Source organism: Xenia sp. Carnegie-2017, unplaced genomic scaffold, assembly GCF_021976095.1.
Source record: "Xenia sp. Carnegie-2017 unplaced genomic scaffold, XeniaSp_v1 HiC_scaffold_20, whole genome shotgun sequence".
In the NCBI taxonomy this organism is placed as follows: Eukaryota; Metazoa; Cnidaria; class Anthozoa; order Malacalcyonacea; family Xeniidae; genus Xenia; species Xenia sp. Carnegie-2017.
The window spans coordinates 6,162,805-6,181,032 of record NW_025813483.1 but is presented as its reverse complement, the minus strand read 5'-3'; the positions used below and the strand labels follow the sequence as shown (position 1 = coordinate 6,181,032).

The window sequence follows — 18,228 nt, the reverse complement described above, 5'->3', positions numbered from 1 at the left end:
TAACGATAGAGAACGTTTTTCGGACAAATTTCATTTCTTTGAAGTACATCAATGGAAGGGAACATCAAATGCTATGAAGACACTTCCAAAAGATTTTTACATAAATACCGCTACAATCCCCAACGCAGGCAGGGGTGTTTTTACAAAGAAAAAAGTTGAAATTAACACTCGTTTTGGACCATACAGAGGGGAGGTACTTTCCCTTAAAGACGCAGAGGATGGAAGAGATCCTGCGTATATGTGGGAGGTGAACATATTTAAATAAATGAATAATTTCTTTTTATTAAAATATTTTCTGCCTGTTCTACTTTCACCATGCAGATATTAAACATACATGCTTTGTCATAATTATTTATCTGTCCGTGTTTACAGATTGTACAAGGAGGAAAGGTTGTATATTGTATTGATGGTAAGGATCTTGCTCAAGGTAATTGGATGAGATTTGTGAATTGTGCAAGATTTGAAGAAGAACAAAATATAATTGCATATCAATACAATGGAGAAATTTACTACCGAGTTTATAAAGAGATTGAAGCCAATAAAGAATTGCTTGTTTGGTATGGAGATGAGTATGCTGAACAGTTGGGAATATCCTTGTTTGATGAGGAAGATAATGACAAGCATCAGTTTGAAGGTTAGTCAGTTTACGTATGCAAAGTGCCTTAGTTATGTATGATCATTCAGTTCTTTAAACTGTGATGTAATTCTAAATTTTTTTTTAGTTGGAGGTCACAGCTGTAGACACTGTGGAAGGATGTATACTTATCCCGATTATTTAGAGAAACATTTAAAACGATGTCCAATGCTTGTTTGTACGAATCCCTGGGAATGTCCACGTTGTGGTCGAAAGTACAGTAGTGAAGACTATCTAAATGTTCACATGAAAAATGAATGCGGAAAAAATCCACGATTAAAACGACATGTGAGGGTTCAAACAGGAGAGAAACCTTATCGATGCAAACATTGTGGTAAAACATTTAGACAGCTTTCTAAATTGAATGAACATGTTAGGAGACATACTGGAGAGAAACCTTACCAATGTGAAAATTGTGGTAAAAGATTTAGACAGCTTGGTAACTTAAGACGTCATGGTATGATACATACAGGAGAGAAACCTTATAAATGTGAACATTGTGGTAAAACATTTTCACAGAATTGTGATTTGAATAGACACCTTAGGATACATACAGGAGAGAAACCTTATCAATGTCAACATTGTGGTAAAACCTTTACACTGCTTGGTACCTTAAAACGTCACATGAAGATACATACAGGAGAGAAACCATATCAATGTCAACATTGTGGTAAAACATTTACACAGCATTGTAACTTAAAAAAACACGTAAGGATACATACAGGAGAGAAACCTTACAAATGTGAACATTGTGGTAAAACTTTTATATGGAATGTAGCCTTGAAACAACACCTTAGGAAACATACGGGAGAGAAACCTTATCAATGTAAACACTGTGGTAAAACATTTAAAGCGCATGGTGACTTAAATCGACACCTTAGGATACATACTGGAGAGAAACCTTATCGATGTGAACATTGTGGTAAAACATTTACAGAGCATGGTAGCTTTAAACGTCACTTTAGGATACATACTGGAGAGAAACCTTATCAATGTGAACATTGTGGTAAAACATTTACAAACAAGTGTGACTTGAAAACACACATTAGGATACATACTGGGGAGAAACCTTATCATTGTGAACATTGTGGTAAAAGATTTAATAAGTCTAATAATTTAAAAAGACACATGAAGATACACACAAGAAAAACCTTATCAGTGTGAACATTTTGGTAAAACATTTAATGAGATGAGTAACTTGAAACAACACGGTAAGATCCATGCTCGTAAGTAACATTTATGATATGAATACTGTGGCAAGGGATTTACAAAGGATTGATTGAGAGTAAGGCTGACAATGAGGAGGCCTTGGCCCTTCTAATCTTGTGAAGGACTGCCATCATGAAAAAATGAAATCCTTAGAGAAATTAACATGTAGGTAATCAGTGACGATATCAGCCTGATCTTTTACTCCCAGAATTCAAATATTTCGATGTCTTTACAAAATTGGTTCATTTTATTGTCTTCCGGCGATTGAACACAAAAATATTTAAATTGTAGCAGTGAAAAACGTGATGGCTTTGCTATTGGGGGTCACGTTTTTCATCCCACCATGTAATTTAATATTATATAAATAATTGTTTTATATAAATCCCTCATTACTTGTAATTTAATAATGTCTGATGATACATTGAGAGTCAAGACGAAACGTTACGCTAATGAATAAATATTTCGTTTTTATACATTATTTTTGTATTGAAGTGCTCTTTTAAAAGCACTTTGCTGGGATTTAATATTTATAATAAGAATTCGCTTCCCGCCCGGTACATCCCAGGTTACTACCCTGTAAATATATGCTTATATAAAGCCTCAAATAAAAATTTATATCATTTAATCTCAAGATTTCTTAAGTTAAAGACGAAACGTAATTATTAAAAAACCTTTTATCTTTATTTCTGATTTATTGCCGTGATGGCTTTTTTTAAAAGTCTTATGTTGGGTTATTATGTTCATTATGAAAATGCGCTTACCTCCTGGCAAATCTCTGGCCACGATATTTAATCGTCATCTGCAATTATGTCTTTCTGGCTTTCACGTTTCATTTAATTTCAATATTAGTCAAATGAGTTGACAGTTTAACATCATATGATTATGCCAAAAGAAAGATTCTTTTCTCCCTACAAACCCCCTACGATTTACAGTTTTCCCCGTAGGTTTCACCTACCACCTACAAACCACTAAATCCCGCTACTGTAGGGCAATTTCCACTACGAGTGGCAGCACTGTTAACAATACTAAATATATATTACCTTAACAATTTTTGTTAAATTAATACTACTTTAAACTTTTTAGTTCCACATGACATCAACTTCCACAAGGTTAAATAGTTGGAATGTTATTAAACAAAATGAATGATAGCACAGCGCTATAACCAACAACTACAAACAATAACGACCTTATCTAACAACATCTTAACTCTGCTATACCGGTCACAAGCCCGGGACTTGTAGCGTATAAGGCTCTCTGCTTTTGAGTAGACTTGTCTGGTTTACAAGGAAGAGGAGTGGAAGGTTAATTTCTCAAATGTTGTTAGATAAGGTCGTTATTGTTTGTAGTTGTTGGTTATAGCGCTGTGATATCAACTTCCATTGACAATTGGGTTGAGTTGTGAAAGATTGCTGCAGTGTAAATAACCGCTTTGAATTTTATATTTTTTCTGAAATGAACAGTCAATGGTGAGCACAATTGGCATACTTTATGATGCTTAAGTTTTGTAAAATGGCGTAAAATATCGGTATCGGCACAATATCGGCATTTTAATATCTGTTAATTGGTATATCGCTAAATATGTATATTGGTGCATCACTAGTGATAACACTTTAACATTTCTGAGAACCCAAGAATACCAGCCATGGACAATACCAACAAGTCATTATGTACAATCAAAGCTCCAGATACTGAAACATAAATTCCCTCTGTTTTACAAATCAATGTTTCAAATTGCAAATGATCAACGATAAAATTCAAATGTTAAAATCATGATCATGTTTTAATCGAGTCAAACTAGTCAGAATGTAGCAATTATACAGGTATACCTCCATTCTTCAAGAATACAAACCGCTAGTAATATAAAACCAAAGACCACAGCAAATACATAACAAGGAAAGACCACACACTCAGTTAAACGCCAGTATGTGTCCACAGGAGGCATACGAAATGACAACTCACGTAGGTACAGCATAGCATCAAAATATCTATACGAATGAGAAAAAAACGGTTGTATAAGAAGATGGTTGTATATGATACAAACAAGTTTTGCTAGGCACATTTCTTTAGCAATCAAGCCAACTTTGTCTCTCATTATCTAAACATACGTAGAGATGGATTTACTATCGATGTTGGAGGAGGGTCATACCCTCTTATTAAAGCAACACACTCAAAGTAGCTTTCAAAATCTAATCTAAACCAAAGCATGCCCTATACAAATTCCTCTTGGATCAATCTCAGGCTTATACATCCAGGAGTCAATATCATTTAGTCATTTTTTAAAATGTTCCTTAAGGTTTCTCAAAACAATGATAAAGTCATAAAAACCAATGAAATAAAACATTTGCAAGTTGTAAATATACAATAATGTAACAAAATGCAATAACAGTGCCTGGCATAACTCACTGTAAATTTTAAGTAGATTTTTCTTTGTCTTTGGTGACCCAATCTACAATTCAGCATTTGCATGAAATTGCCAAAATTATGAACACGTTCAAAAGTACCATGTTTTTGGCTATGTGCATGTGTACAACCAGGCAATGATGAAACGAAAAAAATATCTAACAAATTGAAAAATATAAGTCAATTGATTTCAACTACTTTTAATTCAAAATGTTGTTGTGCTGAAGCTAACAATCAACAAAATTGAGGAAATTTTTTAAGCATATTAATAATAAGTAATTGCATAGTTTGCAAAACATGGACTTCTAAGTTCTTCTCATCCTTCAGACTCATGCTGTTTTGATTTGATAGTTAAAAACTCACTTGCGCAAGTTTCTTTCCAAATTGAACAAGAAACCATGCTATTACCTACATGCAAATTTATTCATCATTTTAACTCATACCTTGCTAACTTTTGAAATAAACAATTATGATGCAACTGCTAACCCCAATCATTTAATGATCATGTCAGTCATGAACTGGAGAACAAAGACAAACAACAGAGAACCAATTATTACAAAGGACATGTTTCATAACTAAAATGAAAATATTCACATCATTTTGTTGATAAGATAAATGCTGATAATCATGATATATGTTTATGTTTCAAACACATTTATGAAAGGTGAGTATTACCTTCTTGAACTTATGAAGTAACCATCCTTCCTCTAAATTGCTTTTGTTAAAGCATTCACCCCCTCCTGACTTTGTCATAAAATAACCACCCCTCCTACCAGGTGCTTTAGTAAATGTTTTCTTTCCATGAAATCTTTTCAATTTTTTTGCCACTTCAGAAATGCATTTTTGTAATGTTTGTTTCTTCTGCAATTTGCCAGCTGCATGTTTCACAATGAAAACTAGATGCAAATTTTTACTGTCAAGCAGATGAATTTTTATGATATTTCAAAGAAACCAAAAACAAGTTCACTGTCAAAATTTGAAATTATATTGAAATCAAGTAAATTCCCTTTGCAGCTGTCATCATTGTAGTCTGTATGCAAATCTAATGAAATCTCGATTTGAATTTAATGACAACACAACAAATGGTCAAATTATTAACAAGCATTTGTTAACTCAATACACATTGTTTAATGTATCAATGCTCATATGTAATTCATAGCTTTAATGAAAAGTCATGTACATTTAGATATCTCGACGAATCGGTCAATTCGACAGTTTCCTCAACTCAATGCTCAACTCTATCCTCTCTGTCAATAAAATTAAACCAAGAACAAGTACACCCCACCTCACCTGAATATGATAAAGTATGAGATACTTTGTGTTGTTCTTCTTGCATACTAACTAATCATGACACAGTCTTCGCTTGAAAGACGTTTTAGCAGCATTCAACTCAATAAATGTTGAAAAACACTTTAGTGTGTAAAAGACGACATTGAAATGTAAAAGAGTACGGGGGTTTCCGGTTGCTAGACAAAGCCCACCACACATGCGCCATATTTCCGCCAAAACTTGAAATGTAATACAAAACATTCAAAACCTACGGTAAACGTTGAATATTTACTTGGCACTGGGTGTGTATGATTTTAAAGAGCAATAAACGTCTGAATTCAAGTTTAAAAGCTTGAAACATTTGGGAACTTTCTATATCAAACAAAGTTTTATCGACAATTTCAAGTTGCTTCGTCTCTGGATTCAAGTAGGTAGCAATGATGAAACGTATTTAATTTGAACGATGGAACTTTACTTTTTAATTATATTAGTTCAATGTTGTTATCTTCATTAAATGTTTTTACATAATGTACTTTAACTGTATTTGAGTGATATGACTACATATCACATTATGAAATATAATTGCAACCTTTAGATGACTACATATCACATTATGAAATATAATTGCAACCTTTAGATATTCTCCATCATTTATAAGAAATCAAATATGTAGAAACATGATACATTAGAAGTTTTTAAAAGTTTTTATGACATCATCTATGCCCAGCTTATTTTCTTTGAATGCTCGTTTTAACGTCGCGGCACTTATTAGTTCCCTTATGTTCACCGTCCAAATGCGGCGCCAATACAAACACTGTACTAAAAAACTATAAAAGCTCATATTGTGTGACAATTTATGCGGGGGGCGCGCAAGATTGATAATTAAAGGAGAAAATATTTATATATTGGTATGTTTTAATCTTTAGTTAAATCCATACCCACAATTGATTTCAACAGAAACTACTAAAGTAGTACAAGCATATATGAATATTTGCACCCCCCCCCCAAAATTATCGAGCTTGCGCGGCCTCTGTTACCTTGAAATAAATGTGTTTTCACATATAGAGGACAAATGTATGGTGGAGGCTGCCCTAATCTTGATTTCATTTTTGATGGTCTCTGACAAAACTCTTTTACACAATAGAACAGCTTCAACGGTAATGGTGTTTCAGTTTCGTCTTAGCGTATGAAATGATCGTCATGTTTTTCTCTCTGCTGTAGTATAAATCAACAAAGTTACAAGTTCATTGCGATTTTCAACAAAAACTATTTTTGAGATAAACATTACATCTCCAACAATTTGCTTTAAAAAGATTTCGTGCAAGCGTATGACACGTCGTTCACTGGTAATTTCTTTTGTAATTTTCACTTTTGACTGTAAGAAGTATAGTTTTTTAAAAAATGAAATTGCTGTCTTATAGTTTTTAAAACAACATTAAAAACTGAAGTCATGAAGAAATTTGCAAATAAACAGGTATGTTTTAGAAAATGGATAAAAGGAAAGGATAAGCAATAAGTAAACATTTTCACATTTTTTGGATAAATTTCGATCAAACGTTTTTACAGGTTTCTTCTAAAAGAATCGGTAATTCGTCAACGTCAAAACCCAAGGTCAACGATATAAATGATAAAAAAACTAAATCCATCATTAAAAGAAAATCCATCAAATATAACTGTAAAACTCTGAAAAAGACTTCTTTAAGACGATCATTAAGAAAGTCATCCAAAAAGATTTATACAGACGAAGATGTACCTGATGATGATCTTAACATTTGTAAGTACTTTACTTTTGTTAGTGTACAGTCATGAATATTTTAAACATCAGTTCATTACTGTGATTTGATATTTGCTTTAAAATTGTGACCAATGCAGTTGTTTTAACAATGGAGAACGTTTTTCGAACAAATTTCATTTCTTTGAAGTACATCAATGGAAGGGAACATCAAATGCTATGAAGACACTTCCAAAAGATCTTTACATAAATACCGCTACAATCCCCAACGCAGGCAGGGGTGTTTTACAAAGAAAAAGTTGAAATTAACACTCGTTTTGGACCATACAGAGGAGAGGTACTTTCGCTTAAAGACGCAGAGGATGGAAGAGATCCTGCGTATATGTGGGAGGTGAACATATTTAAATAAATGAATAATTTCTTTTATTAAAATATTTTCTGCCCGTTCTACTTTCACCATGCAGATATTAAACATATATGCTTTGTCATAATTATTTATCTGTCCTTGTTTACAGATTGTACAAGGAGGAAAGGTTGTATATTGCATTGATGGTAAGGATCTTGCTCAAGGTAATTGGATGAGATTTGTGAATTGTGCAAGATTTGAAGAAGAACAAAATATAATTGCATATCAATATAATGGAGAAATTTACTACCGAGTTTATAAAGAGATTGAAGCCGATAAAGAATTGCTTGTTTGGTATGGAGATGAGTATGCTGAACAGTTGGGAATATCGTTGTTTGATGAGGAAGATAATGACAAGCATCAGTTTGAAGGTTAGTCAGTTTACGTATGCCAAGGCCCTTAGTTATGTATGATCATTTAGTTCTTTATCCTGTGATCTAATTCTAACTTTTCTTTTTAGTTGGAGGTCACAGCTGTAGACACTGTGGAAGGATGTATACTTATCCCGATTATTTAGAGAAACATTTAAAACGATGTCCAATGCTTGTTTGTACGAATCCCTGGGAATGTCCACGTTGTGGTCGAAAGTACAGTAGTGAAGACTATCTAAATGTTCACATGAAAAATGAATGCGGAAAAAATCAACGATTAAAACGACATTTGAGGGTTCAAACAGGAGAGAAACCTTACCAATGTGAAAATTGTGGTAAAAGATTTACACAGCTTGGTAACTTAAAACGTCATGGTATGATACACACAGGAGAGAAATCTTATAAATGCGAACATTGTGGTAAAAGATTTACACAGAATTGTGATTTGAATAAACACCTTAGGATACATACAGGAGAGAAACCTTATAAATGTGAACATTGTGGTAAAACATTTTCACAGAATTGTGATTTGAATAAACACCTTAGGATACATACAGGAGACAAACCTTATAAATGTGAACATTGTGGTAAAACATTTACCCACAATAGTGCCTTGAATAAACACCTTAGGATACATACAGGAGAGAAACCTTATCAATGTGAACATTGTGGTAAAACATTTACCCACAATAGTGCCTTGAATAGACACGTTAGGATACATACAGGAGAGAAACCTTATCAATGTGAACATTGTGGTAAAACATTTTCACAGAATTGTGATTTGAATAAACACCTTAGGATACATACAGGAGAGAAACCTTATACATGTGAACATTGTGGTAAAACATTTTCACAGAATTGTGATTTGAATAAACACCTTAGGATACATACAGGAGAGAAACCTTATCAATGTGAACATTGTGGTAAAACATTTTCACAGAATTGTGATTTGAATAAACACCTTAGGATACATACAGGAGAGAAACCTTATCAATGTCAACACTGTGGTAAAACATTTACACAGCTTTGTAGCTTAAAAAGTCACGTAATGATACATACTGGAGAGAAACCTTATCAATGTCAACATTGTGGTAAAAGATTTAATAAGTCTAATAATTTTAAAAGACACATGAGGATACACACAAGAAAAACCTTATCAATGTGAACATTTTGGTAAAATGTTTAATAAGAAGAGTAACTTGAAACAACACGGTAAGATCTATGCTCGTAAGTAACATTTATGATATTAATACTGTCGCAAGGGATTTACAAAGGATTGATTGAGAGTAAGGCTGACAAGAAGGAGGCCTTGGCCCTTCTAATCTTGTGAAGGACTGCCATCATGAAAAAATGATATCCTTAGAGAAATTATGATGGAGGTAATCAGTGACGAAATTAGCCCGATCTATTACTCCCACAATTCAAATATTTCGATGTCTTTACAAAATTGGTTCATTTTATTGTCTTCCGGTGATTGAACACAAAAATATTTACATAGTAGCAGTGAAAAACGTGCTGGCTTTGCTATTGGGGGTCACGTTTTTCATCCCACTATGTAATTTAATATTATATAAATAACTATTTTATATAAATCCCTCACTACTTGTAATTTACTACTGTCTGATGATGCCTTGTGAGTCAAGACGAAACGTTGCGCTAATGAATAAATATTTCTTTTTTATACATTATTTTTGTATTGAATGGCTCTTTTAAAAGCACTTTGCTGGGCTTTAATATTTATAATAAGAATTCGCTTCCCGCCCAGTAGCGTGGTGGTGCAATTTTGACTGCGGAGGCCAAAGCAAATTTCGCGCCCCCTTCACCTTTGAACTAATGAAATTTGCAGTACATGCCGCAGTATTATTGAGTCTCGATACTTTATGTTAGCCTTTGCATTTTGATTACACTCTACCGATGACTGCGCTACCACTAAAAAATCAAAAATAGGTACGCGAACAGCGTAAATAACTAATATTTAATTAACTACATGAGAAATCACTAGAGAAGTCCGACGGTCATTTTTTTGTAATGATAACCAAAATATTATAGATCATTTATCAACAAAATGATAATTTTGTCTCCAATTACCACCAACTAAAAGTCTGTCTTATTAGTTTATTAGCTAGCGCTCTATGGACGACTGACTTAAACGACTGAAACAAGTCGGACGTCTGTTTGAGAGACAGGCTTCAGTCAATGACTCAATAGACCTGCTAAGTAGGCTTGCCATTATAACAACAGTAGCGACGTCCTAAAGAAATCTCAAAAATTTTAGCAAAAAATAATTTTTTTTTTCGCTTCAATACAGAATCTTTATAACAGAATTTTATACAATATCTTTCTATTTTAATCCTACGGTAGGTCTTGAATTGTAGATGACTGATGTTCAGTATTAATACTAACCTTTAGTATACCTGTATGATATTTTGAGATGATTATTTCAACTATAGCCAGTAAAATTTTACAAATTTCCTTAATTTTATACTTTCGAATATTTTCCGTAACACATCATCGTCATGTAGTCGTGTCAATTCCTGAATTGCCGTCCTAGCACCTGGACATCTGGACATTTTTTAGTATAACATTGTGAATAGCTTGTGAGCAGGCTACCCACAAAAATATATTAAGCTTGGATTAATAATAAGATGCAATGCCAGTAACGATTCCTGTCTGTGGGAGAAAGCAAATAAAATTCATTGAAATAGGCAAAAAAACTATACAATTTCACGCCTTGTTGCGCCCACGAAGAGGACATTAAATTTGGCCCTGTATGTTGTCTACAGTCATTGTGACAATTGACAAGTCAGGTGTTGTGGCCACATAAGAAACATCAAGAATGCTCCTCAATTACTTTATTCCTTAATAGACTATAAAACGAACCCCTTACAAGGTTTCATTTTGATCAGTCTTCCTTTTCCCCCAAAGTTAACTTCATTAACTGTATATTATAACTGTGGAAATAACTGTTCTGCTTCAATTTATTTTTCTAGCCCAAATTTAAAACTTCGTGACTCATATTCATGGTGAGAACACAGGAAGAAAAGAGTATTTTGGGCAAAAATTAGGCTCATTTTTAAACGATTTTCTTTTCTCTCAACAATTTATAATTTTCCAGTAGGTTTCCCCCTACCATCTACAAACCACTGAATCCCGCTAGTGTAGGGGATTTCCCCTACGAGTGGCAGCACTGTTAACAATACTAAATATATATTACCTTAACAATTTTTGTTAAATTAATACTATTTTAAACTTTTTAGTTCCACATGATATCAACTTCCATTGACAATTGGGTTGTGTTGTGAAAGATTGCTGCAGTGTAAATAACCGCTTTGAATTTTATATTTTTTTATGAATTGAACAGCCAATGGTGAGCACAATTGGCATACTTTATGATGCTTAAGTTTCGTAAAATGGCGTAAAATATCGGTATCGGCACAATATCGGCATTTTAATATCTGTTAATTGGTATATCGCTAAATATGTATATTGGTGCATCACTAGTGATAACACTTTAACATTTCTCAGAACCCAAGAATACCAGCCATGGACAATACCAACAAGTCATTATGTACAATCAAAGCTCCAGGTACTGAAACATAAATTCCCTCTTTGTTTTACAAATCAATGTTTGAAATTGCAAATGATCAACGATAAATTTCAAATGATCAACGATAAATTTCAAATGATCAACGATAAATTTCAAATGATCAACGATAAATTTTAAATGATCAACGATAAATTTCAAATGATCAACGATGAATTTGAAATGATCAACGATAATATTCAAATGTTAAAATCATGATCATGTTTTAATCAAGTAAAACTAGTCATAAGCTAACAAATATACAGGTATACCCCATTCTTCAAGAACACAAACAGCCAGTAATATATAATCAAAGACCACAGTAAATACATAACAAGGAAAGACCACACACTCAGTTAAACGCCAGTATGTGTCCACAGGAGGCATTCGAAATGACAACTAACATAGGTACAGCATAGTATCAAAATATCTATACAATTGAGAAAAAAACAGTTGTATAAGAAGATGGTTGTATATGATACAAACAAGTTTTGCTGGGCACATTTCTTTAGCAATCAAGCCAACTTTGTCTCTCATTATCTAAACATACGTAGAGATGGATTTACTATCGATGTTCGAGGAGGGTCATACCCCTCTTATTAGAAGCAACACACTCAAAGTAGCTTTCAAAATCTAATCTAAACCAAAGCATGCCCTATACAAATTCCTCTTGGATCAATCTCTGGCTTATACATCCAGGAGTCAATATAATTTAGTCATATTTTAAAACCCTCCTTAAGGTTTCTCAAAACAATGATAAAATCATAAAAACCAATGAAATAAAACATTTGCAAGTTGTAAATATACAATAATGTAACAAAATGCAATAACAGTGCCTGCCATAACTCACTGTAAATTTTAAGTAGATTTTTCTTTATCTTTATTGACCCAATCTACAATTCAGCATTTGCATGACATTGCCAAAATTATGAACACTTTCAAAAGTACCATGTTTTTGGCTATGTGCATGTGTGGATGTAGGCAATGATGAAACGAAAAAAATATCTAACAAATTGAAAAATATAAGTCAATTGATTTCAATAACTTTTGATTCAAAATATTGTTGTGCTGAAGCTAACAATATTGCCGTGTGGTTGCCGGCTTAGAATTGCGCCAACGTATCCTCTGCGTGTCGTAAAAGACGACTAAAAGGGGTTGGTGTAAGGAAGGGCATCCTACCGTAAAACTTTTGCTCCAACAAAATTCATGTACTTTGAAAAAGAAGATATGGCCCCCAGTCCCCGGCAGCCCTTCAGTGGGCAGGGGGTGCGAAGAATCTCCGGATCGAATGTTGGTGGAAGTGTCACCCTTCGGGTAGGCACAGTGAACGTTGGGACAATGAAGGGAAGGAGTGCAGAAGTGGCGGACATGTTGAAGAGAAGGAAAGTTGATGTGTGTGGGTTTCAGGAGGTAAGGTTTAAAGGTGAAGGTACGAGAGTCATAAAGGGTGAAGATAATGGAGCGAGATTTAAGTGGTTTTGGAAGGGAAACGGAAGTGGCACGAATGGTGTTGGCTTTGCGATAAGAGAGGATTGGGCGAAGTCGGTTGTAGCAGTGAAGAGAGTTTCGGACAGAGTCCTGAGAGTTGATGTAGTTATTGAGGCCGAAGTTGTGAGTTTCGTTGTGGTGTATGCTCCGCAGGTTGGACGAAGTGCGGAGGAGAAGGAAAAGTTCTACGACAGCGTGTATAGAGTGAGAGCAGACATTAGAGGGCGATGTGTGATGCTTGGTGATTGGAACGGTCATGTGGGAAGCGTAAGAAAAGGATACTGTGCGCATGGAGGTTTTGGAGTTGGTGATATGAATGCTGAAGGCGAGGCGATATTGGAGTTAGCAGCGAGTTGTGGGATGGTGGTAGTGAATACGTGGTTTATAAAGGAAGAAAGCAAGCTTGTGACGTATGAATCTGGTGACAGTAGGACGGTTGTGGATTATATACTGGTGAATGAAGAAGAGAGGAAAAACGTGAAGGATGCAAAGTGATTGCAGGAGAAGAATGTGTGATCCAGCACAAGCTGCTGGTCATGGACTGGAGAATCAGGAAGGTGAAGAGGAGAAAGGTTGAGGGTAAAGGCAGGCTTAAGCTATGGAAGTTACGATCGAATGAAGGGAAGCAGTGTTTCCGTGACGAAATTGCGACATTGAATGTTGAGGGTGAGACGGTGGAGGAGCGATGGACGTGCTTGGAGAAAGGTGTTTTAAAGGCAGCGGAGAAGGTATGTTTAGAAATAAAGGCGGTGTAGTAGAAGAACAGGCATGGTGGTGGGATCAACGAGTCAGCGAAGTGATTGGCGCGAAAGTTGGCATTTAAAGGTGGAGAAAGTCGCGGACTGAAGCAGATAGGATCGATTACCGGTTCGCGCGAAAGGTGGCTAAAGCGATAGAAAGGCATCAGAAAGAGCTCGTAAAATGCAGGAGAATGGACGAAAAGCGTTGTTTAGAACTGCTAGAAGGAGCAAGAAGGAGAGGAACGATATTTTGGTGCTCGGCGTGCAGAACCAAGATGGGGGGTTGAAGGTGTTATTGGAAGACAGGTTAGAAGTGTGGAGGGCGTACTGTGACCGTTTGATGAATGTAGAGAATGAGTGGAATGGAGAAGTTGAAGCGGATGAAGTTTTGGGGCCGTGGGAAATAGTGACTGTTGATGAGGTGGCGGCGGCTCTGCGCAAGATGAAGAAAGGAAAGGCGACGGGACCGAGTGAAGTGGGTAGCGAAATGTTGGACAATGAACTATGCGTGAGAGAGTTGTGTAATGTAGCGAACGAGGTTTTGAGGGGCTCAAAGATGCCGAGTACATGGAGAAAGAGTCTAGTGGTCCCGCTGTACAAAGGAAAAGAGCAGCGACGGTATGTGGGAATTACAGGACTGTTAAGCTGATGGAGCATGCGTTGAAGATAGTAGAGAGAGTGTTTGAAAGAAGGTTGAGGGAAGTTGTTCGGATGGGGAAGAGCAGTATGGATTCATACCGGAGAGGAACGACGGATGCGTGTTTTGTGTTGAGGCAGCTGCAGGAGAATTTTGGAGAAGGACAGAGAATTGTATATGGTGTTTGTAGATTTGGAGAAGGCGTTTGATAGAGTTCCGAGAAAGGTGATCGAGTACGCGCTGCGTAAGAAAGGTGTGACAGAGAATATGGTTCGGGCAGTTATGGAGACTTATGAAGGTGTAGAGGCGGTGGTTACGGAGGAAGGTGTTAGATCTGGTGTTTTTGAGGTAAAAGTTGGTGTTCATCAAGGTTCAGTCTTGTCGCCGTTACTGTTTGCTTGTGTCATGGATGTACTGACAGAGGAGTGAGAAGAAAGAAGGATGCTGGTGTTTGTTGTATGCAGATGACATTGTCTTGGTGGCGGAGTCGAAGCAGAAAGTCATGGAATGGTACCGAGAATGGAAAACGGCAATAGAAGTCAAGGGACTGAAAGTGAATGAGGCAAAGACGAAGTGCATGAGATGCTCGAGGCAGGTGGAGGTGAAGGACAGTGATAAATGGCCATGTGGTGTGTGTGGGAAAAGAGTTGGAGTGAATTCGATAATGTGTGGGAAATGCAGTAAGTGGGTTCATGGAAGATGTTCAGGTGTCCGTGGTGCATTGACAAGAGTAACTGATTTTGAGTGCGGGACGTGTCGAAGTGGTGGGCGAGTCGCGATTGAACGGTTTGAACTGGGTGACGTGAGTTTGGAAGGTGTATCGGAGTTTAAATATCTGGGCGATGTGTTAAATGATGGTGGAGGTGCGAGCAAGCGGTGAGGAACAGAGTTCAAGCAGCGTGGTGGAGTTTTAGAGAGTTGTCGGGAATGTTGTGCGGAAAGTCGACTTCGTTGAAGCAGAAGGAGAATTGTATAAGGCATGTGTTAGAAGTGTTTTGGATATGGAGCAGAGTGTTGGGCGCCGAAAGCAGAGGACCTGAGAAGATTGGCGTCGACGGAAAGGAGAATGCTTAGGATGATGTGTGGTGTAACGTTGATGGATAGGATTCGAAGTGAAGAGATTAGAAAGAGTTGGTGTTGAGTGTATCGAGAATTGGGTAAGGCGCCAGCGTTTGAGGTGGTTTGGGCATGTGGAAAGGAGGGAAGAAAGTGCTGAAATTCGTAGAACGTTGCATATGAATGTTGATGGAGTCCGCAAACGAGGTAGACCGAGAAAGAGATGGATGGATGCTGTGAACAGTGATATGAAGGCGATGGGTATAACGAGAGATATGGCGAGAGATAGAGACGTTTGGCATGGAAAAATTCATGGACCGGTCAACCCCCCTGGCGGCGATTAATACTGGCCGGTATACAAATGTTGTTTGTTTGTTTGTTGTTGAAGCTAACAATCAACAAAATTGAGGAACTTTTTTAAGCATATTAATAATAAGTAATTGCATAGTTTGCAAAACATGGACTTCTAAGTTCTTCTCATCATTCAGACTCATGCTGTTTTGATTTGATAGTTAAAAACTCACTTGTGCAAGTTTCTTTCCAAATTGCACAAGAAACCATGCTATTACCTACATGCAAATTTATTCATCATTTTAACTCATACCTTGCTAACTTTTGAAATAACCAATTATGATGCAACTGTTAACCCCAATCATTTAATGATCATGTCATTCATGAACTGGAGAACAAAGACAAACAACAGGGAACCAATGATTACAAAGGACATATTTCATAACTAAAATGAAAATATTCACATCATTTTGTTGATAAGATAAATGCTGATAATCATGATATATGTTTATGTTTCAAAACACATTTATGAATGGTATTACCTTCTTGAACTTATGAAGTAACCATCCTTCCTGTAAATTACTTTTGTTAAAGCATTCACCCTCCTGACTCTGTCATAAAATAACCACCCCTCCTACCAGGTGCTTTAGTAAATGTTTTCTTTCCATGAAATCTTTTCAATTTTTTGCCACTTCAGCAATGCATTTTTGTAACGTTTGTTTCTTCTGCAATTTGTCAGCTGCATGTTTCACAATGAAAACTAGATGCAAATTTTTATTGTCAAGAAGATGAATTTTTATGATATTTCAGAGAAACCAAAAACAAGTTCACTGTTGTCATTGTGTACTGTAGTCAAAATTTGAAATTATGTTGAGATCAAGTAAATTCCCTTTGCAACCGTCATCTTTGTAGTCTGTATGCAAATCTAATGAAATCTCCATTTGAATTTAACGACGACACAACAAATGGTCAAAGTTCGTAAGTAGGCGAAACACAGAATGATACAATTGGTCGCATGGGTATTTGTGGTTTGTGAAGTTTTGGTAGTCCGTATAGTCTGGGTGGTCATGGTACTGAACACCTAAGTCTATAGTAACTACGTTCAGATATAATGTTAGATTTTCTCATAGAGATCTTGCTGTTAAGTTTGCGTACTAGTGATGGTGTTGGATCTTGTTTGAGTTGTTCGTATGTTTGTCTGTCGTTAACAAGGGTGTACCCTTGTTAACGACAAGCATTTGTTAACCAATACACATTGTTTAATGTATCAATGCTTATATGTAATTCATAGCTTTAATGGAAAGTCATGTACATTTAGAAATCTTGACGAATCGGTCAATTTGACAGTTTCCTCAACTCAATGCTCAACTCTATCCTCTCTCATTGAAATTAAACCAAGAACAAGTACACCTCCCCACCTCACCTGAATATGATAAAGTATGACATACTTTGTGTTGTTCTTCTTGCATACAAACTAATCTTGACACAGTCTTTGCTTGGAAGACGTTTTAGCAGCATTCAACTCAATAAATGTTGAAAAACACAGTACAAGAGTGTGTAAAGACGACATTTAAATGTAAGAGATCTCCGATCATGGTACGGAGATTTCAGGCTGCTAGACAAAGCCTACCACGCATGCGCCGTATTTCCGCCAAAACTTGAAATGTAATACAAAACATTCAAAACCTACGGTAAATGTTCAATATTTAAGTGGCACTTGGTGTTTATGATTGTAAAGAGCAATAAAAGTCTGAATTCAAGTTTAAAAGCTTAAAAAATTTGCGAACCTTTTACATCAAACAAAGTTTTATCGACAATTTCAAGTTGCTTCGTCTCTGGATTGAAGTAGGTTGCAATGATGAAACGTATTTAATTTGAACGATGGAACTTTACTTTTTAATTATATTAGTTCAATGTTGTTATCTTCATTAAATTTTTTTTACATGATGTACTTTAACTGTATTTGAGTGATTTGACTACATATCACATTATGAAATATAATTACAACCTTTAGATATTGTCCATCATTTATAAGGAATAAAATATGTAGAAACATGAGACATTAGAAGTTTTTAAAAGTTTGTATGACATCATCTATGCATAAGTTATTTTCTGTGAATGCTCGTTATAACGCCGCGGCTCTTATTAGTTCCCTTATGTTCACCGCCCATAAACGGCGGTAACACAAACACTGTATTAAAATAAACTATAAAAGCTCATATTGTGTGACAATTTATGCGGAAGGCAAGATTGATAATTAAAAGAGAAAGTCTTATAATTCGTCAACGTCAAAACCCAAGGTCAACGATGTAAATGACAAGAAAACTAAATCCATTATTAAAAGAAATCTATCAAATATAACTGTAAAATTCTGAAAAAGACTTCTTTAAGACGATCATTAAGAAAGTCATC

At 35.6% G+C, this 18,228-nt stretch overlaps 2 protein-coding genes, 2 long non-coding RNA genes and 1 pseudogene across 4 annotated transcripts; 3 read left to right on the top strand and 2 right to left on the bottom strand.

Annotated features, from left to right (window-relative positions):
- The first annotated feature begins 210 nt into the window (after nucleotides 1–210).
- LOC124441500 (zinc finger protein 501-like) lies at nucleotides 211–2,468 on the top strand. The gene is made up of 3 exons (XM_046991988.1): nucleotides 211–247; nucleotides 373–634; nucleotides 723–2,468. The coding sequence occupies exons 1-3, from the start codon at nucleotides 239–241 to the stop codon at nucleotides 1,796–1,798; spliced, it is 1,347 nt and encodes a 448-aa protein (XP_046847944.1). The 5' UTR covers nucleotides 211–238; the 3' UTR covers nucleotides 1,799–2,468.
- An 895-nt stretch (nucleotides 2,469–3,363) lies between these two features.
- Nucleotides 3,364–4,376, bottom strand: LOC124441513. Its single transcript, XR_006946988.1, has 2 exons — nucleotides 4,247–4,376; nucleotides 3,364–3,828 (listed from the first exon to the last, which is right to left on the bottom strand). It is a non-coding gene; the product is annotated as an uncharacterized LOC124441513 (long non-coding RNA).
- A 3,172-nt stretch (nucleotides 4,377–7,548) lies between these two features.
- Nucleotides 7,549–9,642, top strand: LOC124441498 (annotated as a pseudogene).
- Nucleotides 9,643–11,442: 1,800 nt separating this feature from the next.
- LOC124441510 lies at nucleotides 11,443–12,574 on the bottom strand. The gene is made up of 2 exons (XR_006946985.1): nucleotides 12,455–12,574; nucleotides 11,443–12,144 (listed from the first exon to the last, which is right to left on the bottom strand). It is a non-coding gene; the product is annotated as an uncharacterized LOC124441510 (long non-coding RNA).
- Nucleotides 12,575–12,831: 257 nt separating this feature from the next.
- LOC124441569 lies at nucleotides 12,832–13,587 on the top strand. The gene has a single exon (XM_046992045.1). It carries the CDS (start codon nucleotides 12,832–12,834, stop codon nucleotides 13,585–13,587), a length of 756 nt encoding a protein of 251 aa, XP_046848001.1.
- Nucleotides 13,588–18,228: the final 4,641 nt, after the last annotated feature.